Source organism: Annulohypoxylon truncatum, assembly GCF_022578515.1.
Source record: "Annulohypoxylon truncatum strain CBS 140777 unplaced genomic scaffold F4807scaffold_2, whole genome shotgun sequence".
Classification (NCBI taxonomy): Eukaryota; Fungi; Ascomycota; class Sordariomycetes; order Xylariales; family Hypoxylaceae; genus Annulohypoxylon; species Annulohypoxylon truncatum.
The window spans coordinates 522527-540605 of record NW_025953788.1 but is presented as its reverse complement, the minus strand read 5'-3'; the positions used below and the strand labels follow the sequence as shown (position 1 = coordinate 540605).

General features: G+C 49.8%; 3 protein-coding genes across 3 annotated transcripts; 1 reads left to right on the top strand and 2 right to left on the bottom strand.

Annotated features, from left to right (window-relative positions):
- Nucleotides 1-5669: 5669 nt before the first annotated feature.
- Nucleotides 5670-9394, bottom strand: F4807DRAFT_455789 (heavy metal translocatin; the record flags this gene model as incomplete). Its single annotated transcript, XM_048000777.1, has 3 exons — nt 5670-8629; nt 8680-8730; nt 8800-9394. The coding sequence occupies 3 exons, from the start codon at nt 9392-9394 to the stop codon at nt 5670-5672; spliced, it is 3606 nt and encodes a 1201-aa protein (XP_047858666.1).
- A 414-nt stretch (nt 9395-9808) lies between these two features.
- F4807DRAFT_406846 (P-loop containing nucleoside triphosphate hydrolase protein) lies at nt 9809-12151 on the bottom strand. The gene is made up of 2 exons (XM_047996324.1): nt 12083-12151; nt 9809-12016 (listed from the first exon to the last, which is right to left on the bottom strand). Exons 1-2 carry the CDS (start codon nt 12108-12110, stop codon nt 10398-10400), a joined length of 1647 nt encoding a protein of 548 aa, XP_047858665.1. The 5' UTR covers nt 12111-12151; the 3' UTR covers nt 9809-10397.
- A 132-nt stretch (nt 12152-12283) lies between these two features.
- Nucleotides 12284-13864, top strand: F4807DRAFT_115918 (HAD-like protein). The gene is made up of 3 exons (XM_047992829.1): nt 12284-12757; nt 12811-12920; nt 13251-13864. Exons 1-3 carry the CDS (start codon nt 12651-12653, stop codon nt 13775-13777), a joined length of 744 nt encoding a protein of 247 aa, XP_047858664.1. The 5' UTR covers nt 12284-12650; the 3' UTR covers nt 13778-13864.
- The last annotated feature ends 4215 nt before the right edge of the window (nt 13865-18079 follow it).

Here is an 18079-nt window from a genome sequence, read left to right as displayed (position 1 = left end):
AGAATAGTCTTTTGTCGCATTTCTTTTAAGGGATTCGCTGGAATCACGTTCATTCGGGCATAACAGGACCCGGAAGGTTGCGGTACTTTGATCTTTTTCGTTACATTGTGAGGTTTACAGTGAGCCGATCATTTTTGTCGAAACTCAGTTCTCGGGCGGCATTTGCATATACACTTGATACCAGCACGGCCTTTCGTCGTTTCTTACACTGTCGTCTTACAAGCTGTCATTCATTTCTACAAGACGGTTACAAATTTAGTCGTTTTGCTTTTTTTTTCAGCGATACCCCTTTACACCACAAATGCTCGCAACCCGCTTGGTTTATCAAGTCGTGGAATACATACCATCTCGTGATTAACCATAAGGCGAGATTCCGGAGGTCTAGCATACGCTTATACTCCGTTACACGATATCGACCATAAATAGGGGTCGATCCCCCAGCTTTCCGACGCACGGTCCTACTCCCTCGGTTTCCAACCTCGAGGTAACCTATCCAGGGCTGTAGGAAATCGACCGTTGATATCATTTCGAATGGTCTTGTGGGAACTCGGCCACGCACTTGAATTAAGGGCGTCGGGGATTGCCCAGCTTGGCAGCTTAGCTGTCACTATCCTCTCCTACGCTAATCACTTACATGGTCGTCGCATATGCATAAATGGCGGGGGGTACTCTTTTTTGGTTATGGGCTAGGGAGGTTTTCTGCTAATTATTTACCTATCTACGTTTCTCCGTTGTTCTCCTACCTCTGTTATTCAACCCTGTACCGCCGTTTTTATGTTGTTTGTCATGGGGACATTGGAAGCAACGCACTCAACAGTTAGTCAGCATAGGAGGAGTTTATTCTGTTTCGTATCACTGCTCTTGAATAATGTCACTGTCATCGTTTGGGCTTTGGGTTACAGTGATTGATTATGATCGAACGGATGTATTCGATCAAGGGAGACTACTAGTCCTGTGCTCATTGATTGAGTCCGGATGTGGTTATCTCTATTCTCTATGAAACTGTTGATGTTTTCTTCCATGGGATTTATGTTTTTTTCTTTTCGGATGGTCAAATTTGCATCATACGGGATATTAGGAATTTCGTGTATCGAGCTCGGGCATCCTTCAACTCCACCGCGAGAGGGGGGGACAGAAGGGGAGAGGAAGAAGAGAGCTGAGAAAGCGCTACCAGTTCATGTTTACATTTAGTCACTCCAGGCGGGAGTTGCGCGGAAGGCAACGTATCAAAGCGCAACAGGGTAATAACAATCGATACTCGCTTGGAAATAAAAATCACTATTCGATTTGTCATAACAGTTTCATCTCAACTTCGTGACACTTTGAAGTCAATGACAAGCACAACGGATAATACGCCGACGGCCAATACTAACCTAGAGATCGACAATAGTTCATGAAATATGCGAGATCTACAGTCGCTCAACTAGACAAATGACAGCTTCACACCCCCGGCTACGTAGATTTCCGAACTATAAGAGACTAGGAATATGCATCGCAAGCAAGGGAGGGCGGCAGTAACATGACATCTACGAATCATTCTAAGCCTCTTTCTCTCTCTCTCTCTCCTTGACGAACCCCTAGGGGGCTAACGGCTACCAACTTGGTCACGGCAAATTCCATTTTCACTGCCCTTCGCTCAACCCTTGACGATCTAGGTAATCTAACCTAGCTCGAACCCGCGGATTACGTAGCACGTCATTTTTCCTTGGTAATAAGTTTCATAGGTTTCCTAATATGATGTAGGTACCAAGGTAGGGTTGTAGTGTACGATGTACGCAGGAGAAAAAACAACGTGATCTATTCTCGTCGATCCTTTTCTTTTGGCCTTGCAGGGAACTTTTGCAGCGTTGCTGCTATTACTCAGCCCTGGGCAAGAGACGATGGGATCGATCGGTCCAGACCGGGGCTTTCCTTACTTGAACCTGCTTGGACTATGTGGGTTATGTATGGAGGTAGGTCGGGTAGGTTGGCATACACACACGAACGCAGATTGTGCATATGTAATATGTATGTAGGTGTATGTCATATGTAGGAATATGCGCGTGTGGATGTACTTCGTGGGTGCGCGCGTGGTTATGCGTGTACATTACTTACCTAATAGTATATGTGTGTGTATGTAGGTGTAATAGGACATATGTAGCAGCGTCGTATTCTACGCACCAACCTACATGCTGTACTTAAGGAACATGTGTATAACTGGCATACCTATCGTGGTGTCTGGATGTACGTATGGCACGCCTACCTCCCTCCCCCAACTTACCTACAGTACCCAATGTCATGCCTATCATACCTCGCGATCCAGGAGTTCGGATCCAACGGGACGGAAATGGAGTATGTAATAAACTGCAATAATACGCCCCATGTGCGGCGCACGTAGGTCCGGACCAGACGAACACGCAACGCAATTCCCACGAGGGGTTGGACCACACCCATCCCATCTTCTTACCTGCGTCCCGTAACCTTGCCTTGCTTTGCCCTGCTTTGCCTGCCTAGGTAGGCACGTATGTGCATATTCTTACCACCACCACCACCACCACTACGATCAGACAGACACACGCCCGCACATATAACGCATGGAAAAAAAACGCACGGCGATCTGACTCAGCCCTACATTACCAATGAAGGGGAACCGGCGCGTGGAGTTCCCACCTAGAACAGGTTACTTACTTACACCCATACCCATTTTGACGCACGAGAAGGAAGGGCAGCTGCAGGTTGACAGAGAGTTGCGGGCCGGGAGATTTTTTCCCCTTTCGGGCGACTTGCCTGAATGAAGTAAGCTTGGGTTGGCAGGTAAAGGGCAGGTCAATCAAGAAAAAACCCCCCGAGGCAAGGCTCCCAATACTTACTCCCGAGTCCGCGACGGTGGATCTGTATCCCTGTTACATACTACTGTACATAAACGCCTACTACATTTTGTCGAAATTTCGTCGTGCAGCTTTTCATCTTATTTTGACTTACTACCCTAGGTATTCTTGGTCATGTAATGCGGGTGAAAGGAAGGAATTCGTATGTAAGTAGGTAGGCAGTCAGGTAGGATATCAGGCTTACGATTTACGAAGGCAGACGTGGGTATAAGCAGGATATACGGGGTCAAATTTCGTATAGGGATTGTTAAGCTGGTTTGTCTGCTTGCTAAGACCTACGCAGTACCGTGACCACCGCCACTACCAGCACGATCTAAGTGGCTGAGAGTGAACTCGAGAGCAAAAACAAAACATAAACATAAACAAAACGAAATACTACGGTGCTTAAGGAGGTAAGATGCGAACTATGAGAGGGCCATCCCGAACGTGTCAGCGTCGCTTCCCTTCCCGAAAAGAACCGCACACACATTCACCCATAAAGTGACAGGTAACGAAATAGCGACCAACCGCTATACTCCATCTCACCCGCACATACTTATCACGCACAAATATACCGAGGACAGATCGGGTTTATGTGAGATGGCCCGAAGGCGAAAGGTGTGCGGATGTGATGGAAGACATACCTACCAACCTACCAACCAACCTCCATACCGAACTCCCTACCCTCCCTATGGTAGAAGGAAGTGTGTAGGTATGTAATATCGTGGGTAGCAGCGCCTAAGCTCAAGCACGGGGTACATTCGCAACACGTGGGATCACCGCGCTCTGGTTGGACAACCAACCCGAAAGAAAGACGGGCACGGCCACCTCCCTTCCCGCGCCCTTTTTTTGGGAGGGTGAAGGATGACGATGATGATGCCCGAGGATATGGTTTCACCGCCTCTTTTTCCCGCGGGGTTGGCGCATCTAGCTTGCGTTTTGGGGGCCGGGCCAGTCACGAAAAATCTGATAGATCTGCCTACATACGTACCTAGTGTGTAGGTACATATCTGCTGGTTCGTCGGTTATTACTACCATGTATGTATGTATGGTGGTGATCTCTTGCCTGGTTGGCGGGCCAGGCGGGCAGTCGGGTTGGGTTGGTAGGTAATAATATGGGATGTTATTGAGATGGGGCCCCAAGAGAAGCAGACTGTCAGACTGGCCAGGGGGGGTTCCGGGGGACTGACTGGCAAATCAGACTGGCACGCGTAGACCCGGACCATTCAGGCGGGATCGAGAGTCGATGGATCCCAGCCCGGGGTTTATTCTGATTTTCGAGAGGGCCTGTTTGGGGAGCTGAGATGAGATGGGAATCGATATTTTCGCGGTGGCTTGATAGGTCCCAGCTGTTGTCGATATATTTCGGTTAGCTCGTGGTAGTATCCCTTTCGTTATCACCGGTGTTATGATTACTTACTCCAGGTTTCTACAATGATACTCCGTAATGTTGTATCCAAATACACGGTAATCAAAGCACGTTTCTTTGGAACGGTGATACGATGTGACTATTATCGGGATCATCCGTGTGACGTATCGAATCCTTTTTCCAGTGAATAAACATTGATGTGAATAGGAAATGTTGTATTAGCAAACTAGGCACTTATTATGAAGATAAGTATACGGCCAATTAGGTAGGGGGCATATAATGCTACGTAGGTAAGTCACGTAGGTAGTTTATCACGAAGTAAATTAATATGACCGTGAAGAGTTTTACTTAGTCCGTCCGCCTTTCGGGTATGTTAATGATCTAAGAATATAACGTACCGGTACGGCGGAAAGCTAGGCGTTGTAAATCTATTTCCATACCAATTAGTATCAATAAGCCTTTGTCAATATCCTCACAGCCATGCCATATATTTGACCGAGTCAAATATAATAATAATATTGCGAACCCAACATATCTAATACAAACGTTCGTATTACAAGCAGTCACCTATCAAACAAATGACTATTATATTCTACTAACTGTCTAAAATTACCTCCAGTAACACAAGTATCAGTGTTCCTATGTAAATCCTCCGGAAGCTCTGCCTCTCTAAAGCCATCTACTTAGCGTCATATAGATGCCCTATTTCAGCAGTACCAGAGCTACTACTAGAATTGTATAGATGAATATTAATACAGACTCTGTCTTTGGAATTTAGTTGATTGTTATTACAACCGTCACCATAATGGACGAGTATCCGTGAGAGGGGGTGGATAGAGAACCCCTATTTCCCCTTAAAAATTGACATCCAGGCAATCACTATAATAAACTACCAGCACAAATGCAGAGGCACAATTACTCGCTTCACTTTGGGAAGTAAATATCAAATTAGGAACAAGAATATTAACACATGCCCAATTACCTGAATATATAAGGGGTTATAAAACAAAAGCTTAGACGCGGCCTCCTTAAACCATCTCACAATACCAATACCACTCAACACTCAATATTCACTTAGCACTAGGTACCATTTCGTAGCCATGACAAATATATTCATTGTCAACCTAAACCGGCTATATTTTGTGTTCTGTATTTATAGAATCATCCGAATCATAGCGACCACAATCTGTCTCTCCATAAATAGACACCTCTAGACGAGGTGTAAAGAAAGAAAATATACGGATATCGTAGGTATCCTTATGTCGCGCGATTAGGGGCGCTGTTGTGACCGAATCGTATCATCGCCACAAATCCCAGAGTAGACTTTCCTTAGGCTCAAAAGAATGAACGTAAATCCCACCATCCCACCATCTCATCATCACCTCATAATTCCTCACGTACCTTGCCGTAGAAGCAAAATCGCACACCAGCAGAATAGAGTATATCCTCAACCCCTAAACCCTAGCCCACCTTAGACTAACAGCAACAACAATAACAGGCAACACGCTAACCAGCTCGCCGAGCCCGGCAAACTCAGGCGGGATCCTCACGTCGCCCTCCTCTTTACCCTTCCCGGCGTTCGCGAACGCGCCGGCGGCCAGCAGGATCGCGAACACGTTATACACGGCGCTCCAACCAAAATTGAACGCGACGCGGCGGACGGCGGCGCGCGAGACGTCGATCATGGCCAGCACGCCCGCGAGGTCGGCGCGCATGAGCACGACGTCGGCGGCGGACTGCGCCACGTCCGAGACGCCCGAGTTGACGTGGACGCCGATCGTGGCTTGGGCCAGGGCCACGGCGTCGTTGGTGCCGTCGCCTACGAAGACGACTACGGGCTGCTTCTGCTTTTTCTTGTCGTTGTCGCAGCTATCCTTGCTACCCGTTCCTAGGAGTTTCTGGATGTAGGCTTGCTTGTCGGCGGGCGAGCATCTCGAAATTGCGTTCTCCTTGGGAATCCCCAGGCTAGCAGCTACGGTTTCGACGGTCCTGTCATCATCACCGCTTAGTATTGAGACGGCGATGTTTCGCTTCTGCAGCTCCGAAATAGTTAGGAGTACGTCCGGGCGGATGGTGTCGGTTAACCCGAAGACGGCTTGGAGTTCTGAATTGATCGTGACGCAGAAAGTACTGAAGTCTTTCGAGCGTGTGTCTTGTACAAGAGGGTGGGACTCAAGGTCAAGCCAGTGAGGATTGCCGGCTTGAATGGAAACTCCATCAATCTTTCCTTGGACCCCTTTACCTGGCAGAGACTGAATATCGTCCACTTTACCAGCATGAATACCCTGGTTCTTCAAGTGAGCTGCAACGGCAGAAGCTACAGGGTGGTTAATACTAGCCAATAGACCTAAAATTTTCGGAGCTACAACTTGTCGAGTTTCTAACGGATACTCTTCAGTGGCCGCAAAGAGCTTTCCGTGCGTTAGCGTGCCAGTCTTGTCAAACACGATATGTGTAGTTTTGTGGGCTACTTCCACGGCCTCGCTCGTCTTAAAGATCAAACCTTTCTCTGCTGCAACGCCACAGGCAATTACAATAACCATAGGAACCGCTAACCCTATAGCGCACGGACAGGAGACTATAAGAACGGTGATTGCGTATGTTATCGCCTGTACGACAGCATCATTCGCTGATTTTCCCTGGTTGCGAATTCCCACGCCTACCCAGGCAACAAATACGATGAGAGTCAGGGAGATGATAACCGGGACGAAATATGATGCGACCCGGTCAGCAAGGTCTTGGATCTTAGGCTTAGAGAGTTTAGCATCATCGACCATTCCCGCGATGGTACTAATGGTATTCTCCCCAGGTAACTTGGTGAGGCGCGCGGTGATAGTACCGGAGCCATTAAGAGATCCAGCAATGATGGTGCTGCCTCGTCTTTTCTCCACCGGGCGCGATTCACCTGTCAACATAGATTCGTCTGTTTCTGTTATCCCAGAAAGTATGACACCATCTGTGGGAACCTGTGCATGAGGAGCAACTTTGAAAACGTCGCCATACTGGAGCAGCCTAGTATCAATATCGGTCTCGGTACCGTCACTGGACACCAAAGTGGCCGTAGATGCTTGTAGAGTACGGATGGAGATAGATTCCACGGCCTTCTGGCGAGCAAGGGCACTGACCCACCGGCCAACCATGATCAAAGTGACCAACAAGGTACTCGTTTCAAAGAAATTACCTGTCGAAAGAGGTCGACCGCTTACTTGATAACCGAACGAAACTACCGAAAACACGTATGCCGCAGTGGTACTCAAGACAATAAGCAGGTCCATCTCAACGACCCTAGAAAACACTAAGCTCTTCAAAGCCTTGGGGTAAAATGGACCTGCAATAACGACTTGAACGATTGTGGCCAAGGCTAGAGACACGCTGCCGTATATGACTGGACGCTCTTTCAATGGAGCCCAAGCAAGCACCAGAACAGGCACGGTTAGAACTGCCGAGAGCAAGGTCATCCAGCCCATGTGTCTTACATGTTTGCTTCCTGCAGCAAGAGATGGGTCAACCTGTGGAGGTGCAAGACTTGGAGGAGCTCCAAACCCGTTATTGATAAGGTCCTGAGCCCCAATGACTTCCGGGTCGAAAGTGATGCGGACAGTTTGATCATCGATAATATCCATGTTTTCTACTCCCAGAGGCAAAGACTGCTGGACGAATTCTTTAGCGCCCCCATGAGGGATAACGTCAAGTGTCGACCCATGGGTTACAATTCTCTCGCACTTGAACTCAGTTGTTCTTTCAATGTGCTTCATGACATCTTCCGGTGTAGCCAGACTAAGGTCTAGCTGAAACTGAACCCTAGCCATGACCAAGCTTGTCTTGAGGTTATTCAAAGCCTTAACTTCGCTCAATGTTCGCCGAAGTTTGGTCTCGCAGCCCGTGCAAGTCATGCCCGAAATGCCGAGTACGACATTCTCGGAACCAGAAAGGCCTTTCTCGAGACTGGTGATTCTAATTTCTTCGTTTCCTTTCTTGTCGACTGCAATATCCACGTTTTGCTGACAATTATTTCTCATAGCGACTGGGCCTCCAGAGCAACAGTCACTTTCTACGGGTGTGATACTGGAACTCTCCTTTGTTCCACCACAACAACCCTTCTTACAGGACTTGCTACGTTGGGAGCCAGAAGGCGAAGGCTTTCGCTCCGGTGGCTTTGAACAGCAACCAGCCGGTTTCGAGCTGCAGGCCGAGGCAATTTTCTCCTGAGATCGTCGTCGGACACTTCTCTTGGGCCCACGCTTCCTTTCCTCTGAGGAAAGTTCAGAAGTTGCACAGCATGACTCCTGACCTAAAGCGACAAGCGCTCGGCACAGGCATCCTAAGGCAGCAAGTCTAGTCTCATATCTCTCGCGGATGGACTTGGCCTTGGACGATGACGGACCCTGGTCAGAGTTGATCGTTGAATCATCGTCTAAGAGAAATCAGCATGGCTCGCTCGAACATGACTACGGAGATAATTACCTTGCTTTTCGAAAGCAGTCTCTCGGAGCACGAGTCGGTCAATGCAAGTTGCTTCGTCTGTTAGTATTCTTTACTTATTCTTTGCTCTCCACTGGTCAAGCATAGTACCAAAGGACTTACAATCACAGCATGGCTTCTGTTTACCCTCGCAACAAGATGGCTCAATCTCGTCAGGCTTTACAGAAGAGCAGCATGCATCTTTGCAGCTATCATCATCGCGTGGAACCTCCTTCGACGGGCTACAGCAATCATCTTTGACTTCTTCCTTGGTGTCACAGCAACTATCCTTGCAACAATCGTCGACGATGGACTCCGCAGGTTCGCAGCAACTGTCCTTGTCATCTTTCTCGTTCTTGGGTCCGCAGCATCCACCTGAGCAAGCGGGGGCTGTGATTGAGCTTGCTGGTTGACAACAGGTATCGACGGCGCTCGGCTTTTCCTTAGGCTTGCAGCATGCATCCTTGCATCCTGAGTTTTCAATTGGCTTGGCGGGCTTGCAACAATCGTCGTCGGATTGACAGCCGCCGTCCTCGACAGGTGGCTTGCAGCAGTCGTCCTCTTCAACAACCTCTGAGGCTTTGTCACTGGCGCAGCAACCCGAATTGCAGCAGTCGTCCTCCTTCTGGATTTCAGGTTCAGGTTCGGGTTCAAGTTTAGGTTGAGGAGGGGAACAGCAACCGGACTTGCATCCGCCTTTTCCCTTTGGTTCGCTCATTGTTTTCACCTTCCTATTGACGACGTGATTGACGATATGAAGAAAGCTTAATGTCTTTTTAGGATTTGTGAAAGAAGGGAACAATTTGAGAAACACGGCCTACAAATATTTCCGCGGAAGGTACAAAACATCCGATTGTTGCCGCCGTGTTCGGCCGTGTCGAGGGGTAGGTGCCACCGGCGAACGGTTATCTGTTTCATGTACCTACCGGAGGACCCCTTTTACTGTTGAATGTGGCAATGACGGGGTGGAAAGCATGTGCTTGCTTGGCATAAATATGTGTAAGTATAACTTAATAATCGGTGTAAGGGTATACCATGATTGCTACCGTCCGAGATCGGCTGTTTGCAGCTGCCAGCTGCCAACAATATAATCAGACACATCTATAACTTTCAGATAAGTGAAAATAAGACATCCTACACAAGAATCACCTTTGGCATACTAGTTGCAAAAATAACCCTTGAGCGTGAATTTACAGTCAACAGCTCCTACGTACTAGAATAATTCTTTGTGATGCCTCCGAAACTTAGGCACGAATAACGAGGTAGGTGAATTTTATAGAGCAACAAGGAAGCAATTTCATATAACATTTTGAGTCACGATTTGATTTGATTTATGTAAGGAGATTTATAAAATTCGATTTCACTTATATGAACAAGATTTCTGCAAATGTAGCATATGAGTAGTAATAGGGAGGATAGGTTCTGGCTACTCATGAAGTATCATAGATGTCCACACATCAATATCACGTCCATAATTCATATCACGAAGCCATCAAAGCTCTTATCGAAGTGTGTAATTTTCACCCTACAAAACCACACAGCACAACACCCAACAATACGTGAAATGTGGTATATTCATGTAGTCCATCTCTATGCCTCAAAAGAAATGAAGCAATGTACGTCATCTGTTTTCCCTATTCCATAACTCCTAAACCACAAAGCCGTAAAGCCACCCAGAAGAGATCACCAGCGCAGTCCATCTTCATAGCCTTCATAGAAAATCACTGCACCATCTCATCCCCCTCCTTAACCTCATGATCGCCCCACAACCCCTCAATCTTAAACTCCTTAGCCCACTCCGTCACAATCTCCTTCTGATCCGCCATCGCTCCCATCGCACCCGCATCCCCAGCAGCAGCAGCAGCAGCAGCGCTGATCTCCGTCGCGACCGGCAAAACCGGCGCGTCGACCCAGCCCTGGATCCTGCCGTCCCTCCAATCCGTCACCACCGTCATCGCCGCGGCGTTCAGATTCGGGACACCCCCCTTGCCCAGCCTGCCCCTCTTCCGCGCGACCTGGACCAAGAAATCCGTCGTCTCGTCGCCGTTCGAGCTTATCAGCGGCGGGAGATCGTACACGTCCATCAATTTCTGGAGGAGTACCGGCGACGCCGACAGCCTCTTAAGGAGCAGCGATACGGCCGGCATCGGGTCGTCGATTTGCTTAGGCGGGATAGCGTTCAGGAGCACGAGGTGCGCGTGCGCCTCCACGGCATTCTTCTTAGACGACGACGATGACGAAGACGACTCGCCTTCCTGCGCTGAGGGGAACACAATACCGGGGGAGTCGAGCAGTGTCAGTTTGCTGTCAATCTTGACAGCGCGGATGCTCGTCGTGACGCCCGCCTCGGCGCCCGCGGGGCAAGCAGCCGCGCCTCGACCTCCCATGCGCGAGAGAAGCGCGTTAATAACGGACGATTTTCCGACGTTGGGGTAGCCGATGACGCCGACTGATATGGCGCGCTTGAGCTGCTTGGAGGCGGCGAAGGATTTCAGGGATTTGAAGAGCGCGGACGAAGTGCTCTGGACGGTAAGATCGCGGTGATTGAAAGTCTGCGCATTAGGGGCAGAGCCGGAGGCGCGCAAGGGGAGTGTAGGGAAGTATCGCCGTAGGTATGTGAGCCAGTCCTTAAGCACGTTCGACGGGACTAGGTCGATCTTGTTGAGGACGAGCATTAATCGCTTGCCGCCACTTGCCGCGGCCATCACCATGCGTTCTACTTCTCTGGACCTTGTTCCTTCGGGATCTCTGGCGTCTAGAACGTAAAGTACTACATCGGCTTGGTCGACGACTTGCTTGAAAACCTTATCGTGAGCTTTCCGCGACGAGGCCTGAGCGCGCAGCTCGGCGGTTCCGTCTTCGTAGTCGGCCTCGTCATCTGACGACTCGTCTTCGTCCATCTCGTCTCCGCTTTGTAGTTCGCGATCGTACTTCTCGGCGGCGGCTCTGGCGCTCGCAAGGAGCGCAGCCATAGGGTTTGAATCATCGTCCACACCATCCTCATCCATAGCCTCGTCCTCGAAGCCGCTGAACCCATCTTCTTCCGCACCCTCCATAATCGTCTCATCGTTCTCAGCCTCATCCGCAGCACCAGTCTTCGCAGCCTTGGCTAATTCTCTCCGTCGCTGCAGTTCCTCTTGTTTCCTTCGTCGCCCCTCCTCGATCTCATGAAGAATCTTCTCTTTGTAAGGGAACAAGTTTGGGATACCGGGGTCCTTCTTTAATTTGGACTTCCATTGTGGGTTTTTCTTCGCTTCCTTTCTAGCTTTGCGCTGCTTCGAGGCGGATGCCTTTTCGATCTTATGCCGTAACCGAACGGGTGTCCGCTTCGACTTGGCTTCTATACAATGCGTCAGTTAGTCAATTGGCCCTGATCATACAATTATCTCATTACACGATAACGTACTCTTTGGTTTTGTAATGTGGTTGGCCATTTTTACTTGCCGTGCCCAGCAATTATTACTTGGGTACTTGAAAATGTTGCGATAATGTTATCAGCACAAAAAGTTTCCAAAATTTAGTGGGAAAGGTGATTCTGCCACAATTCACCGCCACCGTTTTCCCAGATAAAAAATAACCCCACTAGATCTTCCATACCGATTGGCCAACCCCGCCTGCCGATAAGAATCCACTGAAAGACGCCTAAAAATCGGACCTTTTCAGCGGTCATTCCGGCCTCACGATGGCTTCAGTTTCTGTCACGAGCTTACGAACTTAAAGATACGGGACCGCAAGGGCGGAGTTTCCTAATTCGGCTTGGCCATTATTTGCCTCAACACCTTAGACGAAGTCCTATAGGCTTCTTATTTAAGAGATTCCGACTTCACTTTTATACGGCTTTTGTGTAGATTTTATATCATAGAATTTCAATTCATTCGTTGTACATGTTAATATTTTCTAAATCGAGGCTTATTTTCCACTTTCAATTCAAAGTCATTATTTAGTATTAACTAACAGCGACGGCACAACTCAAAATGGATTTCATAGCTCCGCCTTTTGAGGTCACCTTCAAAGCCCTCTTATTCGACATGGATGGCACCATCATAGACTCCACCGCCGCAGTTGTGAAGCACTGGCACACGTGAGTTCCCCTCTTAGATTCCAGTCCACACAGACTCTAAACCAAGGGTGCAGCATCGGAAAGGAAATCGGCGTTGACCCCGAGGTGATCCTGCAGACGTCTCACGGCCGACGGAGCATAGACATGCTCAAGATCCTCAGTCCGGAGAAGGCGAATTGGGAATGTGAGTTTAGACTATGTCCATATCTAACTCCCCAACCTCCAAGGGAGTCTGAGTCTGCCCTAAGATGGTTGAGTAGCGCAGTTTCGGCCAAATTCACCTCATTCCCTGTTCCCCTGACGCAAACCCGCCCCCTTACACCGGCACTTCTCCATACCTCACTCCCTTGCTCCGTTCCTGACTTTGTCCCTGATCTTGATTCTGTTCCTGAACCTCATCCTGTTCCTGGCGCTGTTTTACTCCGCGGCAACATCTACACTCACCCCCTAAGCCATCCATCTCACCTCACCTTCCCTCCCTAAGTGCCTAACTAGGCAGTTAACCATGATCCAGACGTACGCCACATGGAAGCCCTCCTCCCCCGCCTCCACGGCTCCGACGCCGTCGAGATCCCCGGCGCCCGCCCACTCCTAGACTCCCTCATCGCCTCCTCCGCGCGCTGGACCATCGTGACCTCGGGCACAGAGCCGCTCGTCCACGGCTGGCTCTCCGTGCTCAACCTCCCGCAACCAGAACACCTAGTCACAGCCGAGAGCGTCGCGAACGGCAAGCCGGACCCGGCGTGCTACCTCCTCGGGCTCTCGAAGCTGGGACTCGCGCCCGCGGACGATGGTGCGCAGACGCTAGTGCTGGAGGACAGCCCCGCGGGCATCCGCGCCGGAAAGGCCGCCGGGTGCCGGGTCCTCGGGCTCGTGACGAGCCACGGCGCCGACGCGGTGCGGGACGCCGGGCCGGACTGGGTCGTGCGCGATCTGCGCTCCGTGAGCCTCGTCCGCGTCGACGAGGCCGCGGGCACCGTGACCCTAAGGTTCGCGGACGCGCTGGCTCCGGTGGCTGCGAATGGGGGCGAGAGTACCTAGACTTAGGGCAATGGGAGGTGGAGATGGGAGATGGGAGATGAAGAAAAAAAAATGGGAAGAAGTTGTTGTTGTTGAGAAATGAAGGGGATCGATAGTCAGAGAACATGACACACGACCAACCCTCTGATCTCCAACAACTTCCAACTTTTTGTTTGAATCAAATCCCCAACGAAGTTAACCGAAGTGACGGACGCAACGGCAACATTCGACGTCGTAGCACGCCAAGACGTATTGTCGTGAACGGACGGAACCAACATCATGGATTATCCCCTGGGAACTTTTTTTGCCTCTTTCCGTCTTTGGCACGGGGGCTCGGCAAGACCCCATCGTCACGCATAGCCCATCATACATAACACTCGTAATATAGAGGCACAGGTCACAGTCACATATAGGTCTGGCTTCATCGGCATATAGACAGGGTACATCGGGCACCACATCCAGGCACCGAGGGCGATTTACGGAAGGCGCCTGCACGGGCTTGCACGGGAAAAAGGCTTATCTTCTTTTTTTTTTCGATAGACGCATCACTATAGAATTATCCCCATCGCGAATAGATACATGCATACATACCCATACCTACCTACTTACAACAGTAGGTAAGTAAATAAAAGAAAACTCTTGGCACCAAGAGAACCCTGATTATCTAAACGAAAGCAAAGCCCCAACCAATCCCGCGCATCTGACTGGCCGCCGGCGAGATTTCGTGACTCGGCAAGTAATTTGCGAGGCATGCAGGAAGGAAAAAAGGAATTAAACATCTACGCTATCTGGCCTTAGTTCGGTATGTACGGCACTTGCTTGCTGTGGGCTGGCAAGGCTGGCTGGCGCAAAAAACCAGCGATCCCGTCGCTGGAGGGAGCCAAATCCACTATGTCGTATTTTGTAGCGTTCCCAATCCGTACTTTGGAACCTCTCCCCTATGTCCCAAAAGTGACGTGAAAAAGGAAAGAAGAAAAGGTGATACTATGTAGGTACATACATACCTGCGTTATCCATGTTACGGTATTTGGGTATGTAGTGTAGAGCCAAGCCGCAGCGCCCAGGCGCCAATCCCCCCGTCTTGGCGCGGTGGATGCGTTAATGACGATCACCAGAACTATCGGAACTTCGCAGCTGGGAGGCACCACACTTTGGCTTTTCCTCTTGCTCTACACTACCCTAAACCGAACCGCCCTAGTCCCCGCTCCAGACATCCTTCCTGTACCTAGCATGTACCTATCAAAACCGCCTCTCTCTTCGCTGCGGTAGGTTATGATGATGTAGTGTGGGAAAATCTGCGAATACATGACCTGTCTAACCTACGTATGTACATAGCGTGCAGCTATGTCATATGAGAAGGAGGCTGCGCGACACGACACGATACCACACTCAACACACGAAAGGCTCCGGCTCCTTCGCGATAGCATAGCGTAGCGGAGAAAACCCCCTAAAAAAAACAGTCGTCGAACCCCCTAAAATCGAGAGGAGGTACATTATTACGACGGGCAAATCCTTTTCGGATTTAGATCGAAGCCTCGGACGGGACGGGTATCTATCTATCCATCTGATCAATGGGATGTGTATTTCTCAATAGTCTCTCTCTGTCTCTCCCCTTGTTTTCCCCCCCACGGCAACGGGGTAGGTAGGCGGGTAACGGAGCAAGTAAGTTGATGACGAGCATATACTACCCGTCACAATAAAATGAAAAACACAAAAAAAACCCAGAGTCCGCAAGCGATGCGAGACATACCCATATTATCCCGTAGAGAGCCATACCAAAACTGAAGCAGGTAGTGAACAGTACCGACCTACAGCCTACTGACTGATCTCCCAGCCCGTCTGTCTCTTAGCGTAGTGAAGCCCGTCCTGCCGGCCGTGCCGTTGTCAGACATCCCCATCTGCGATCTCGCACAAGAAGCCGAGATCACAAAGTTTAGCTACATCCCCCTAGCTGTACCCGTCTACCTGTCTACCTACCTACCTACCTACCTACCTACCTACCTATCTAGGTAGGCAGTCAAGTAAACAGATCTAGATACCGTAAACCCTTAGCGGAGAAAAAAAAAAAAAAACAAAAAAAGTGACGGAATCCGCCATGGAGATTTCCATCTCTACCTATCTCATATCTCAGTTACCAAGCCAAGCGCATCGTACATACGCTATCTAACCCGGGGGCATATATCTAATAGTATCTATCTCACCTAGGTCTATTCGCTAGACCGCTTCCAGCAACAACCCTAACACCCAAAGGGCATCAAATTCGCAAGCTCCTTGTCAAAGAAAGAAAGAAAAAAAACGCTATTGGCTAACATCGAACATATTCCCAAATGCCGCCTCGGGCCGTCTGGGATTCGTCGATCATCACCGGGTGGGCGAATTGTCTAGAACAGCCTCTTTTCTCGTAGCTGCGTATGTAGCAGCACAGGCTGCATAACGCCCTTAGGTACACCGCGATATACGTGCCGTAGGGGTAGTTGGGGCCCAAGACGAAGAGGCCTCGTCCGCGGGGGATGGGGGATGGGGGAAGAGAGATCGCCCGTGGCGTCCGCCTCCCTCCAACGGCGGAGGGAACCCCGTCCACCCAGTCCATCTGCACTAAGCACGGCAGTGGGAACTTCCAGCTACGAACCTGTCGAATGGGATTTGGTTATACGCACACATACATACACGTAACATACCTACTACTTACCTCTATACCTCCAAGCCTACATACCCGGGCAATCCATGGATGTCCTAGCACTCCAGCCCAGAGGGAAAAGGCAGGCGGAGACTCCCTTACGTCCGTTCCGCCGAGATCTCTCATCCATTCCCTCAGACCCTGTGATGACGACCCGAGACCTAGCTCGCGTACGTGGTTTACGCCTGCTTCCGGAATAGGCGTTCAACGAGAAGGATCAGGTAGGCAGGCAGGTAGGTAGGTAGGTAGCTTCCATACACTCTCTCTACCTCAACTGCGAGCTCAGCTGAATATGGGACAACCATGACCCAAAACTGGGGTGGCTTACCCGTGGGTCTCGGCTACGAATCAGGATCGCAATTTACGCCGAAGTGAGCGCCCTCGCCCCCCCTCCTAGGAGGCCACTAAAGAAACACACAAATCTTGTGGCACCTTCGGCGGGATCACGAGCTTTTGTGTATGTGTAAAGTCCATTACATATTCCCAAGGCCATGGATACGGGGCCATGAACCCTTGCCCGCCGTTAAACACGATATGCCGGGCCCGGATTATCTGTAGGTATCAGGCGTAGGCAGGCATCTGTAGGTAAACTTTTTTTTTGCGCGGGACGGACGGCAGACGACATGCTGCTTACGTACCCCAGGTCGTTCGCGATGTGGCCTTCATGGAGAAAAATAGAGAAACAAAAAGACCTGCAAGGACCCGATCGATGACATAGACTTGCCACGTACGATGCACATTTAAGCAACGTCGGGTTCTCGTAGTGCTTCGTTCGGATGAACGATCTCTCCAAGACATGCAGCGGTTTCCCTTGTGGATAGTGAGCACAGCATCGCCAGTTGCAGATGGTGCCAAGAGATGGGTGTTGCCAAGAAAGGATCTTCGCAGTTGTCAATTTGCGCTGGTCGCCGACCTGAGTAACAATGACAGTTGGCGAAAGCCCGATGTGGTAGCTGTGCGAATGCGTGACCTTATGCACGGCCCAGACCACCAGGAAAAGATCGGCTTTTGCTAGGTCGAGACGCGGGGGAGCCAACGAGAACACAGAGTGTGTGTCGGTGCTTGTCGGTGCTATCGTACTGGAGATAGACATCTGCGTCGACAATTGGCTCCCTTCACCGTCACCTACATAGTACAGCTAGAGTCGAATACCTAGGTAGGTAGCGGCTCAATTCCGAACTTGACCTAGAGGAATCTTAGATGAGTGGTCACTAAGGTAGAGGTAACTTCCGCTAACCCCAGTTGAGACGAAAAAAAAAGAGAAAGAAGCCAAGCTTTTTCCGCGGAAGAGGGAGCGGTTGGTGCACGGTGTCTCTGGGGGTTAGGGGAGATAATACAAAAGTAATGAGCCGTCGTCGTGATTTCGTGATTAGGATACCCATTCCACAACTTGGAATGGTGCAGATGAAAAAAAGTAAACGACCTCCATTTTTACTTAATCAAGAGACGGCTTTTCCCAGTTTTCTGTACCTAGAGTTATAAGCCCCCTATTAAGCTAACAGAGCCATTAAACCCCAAGATTCGCTGCGCCTTGCGGCGACGGTGACACAGTACCACTACCCTACTGCAGGAACGAGGTGCTAATAAAAGAAAAGAAAATGCCACGTTAAAAGATAATTAAGAAAAAGCAGTAATTAAATTGAAAA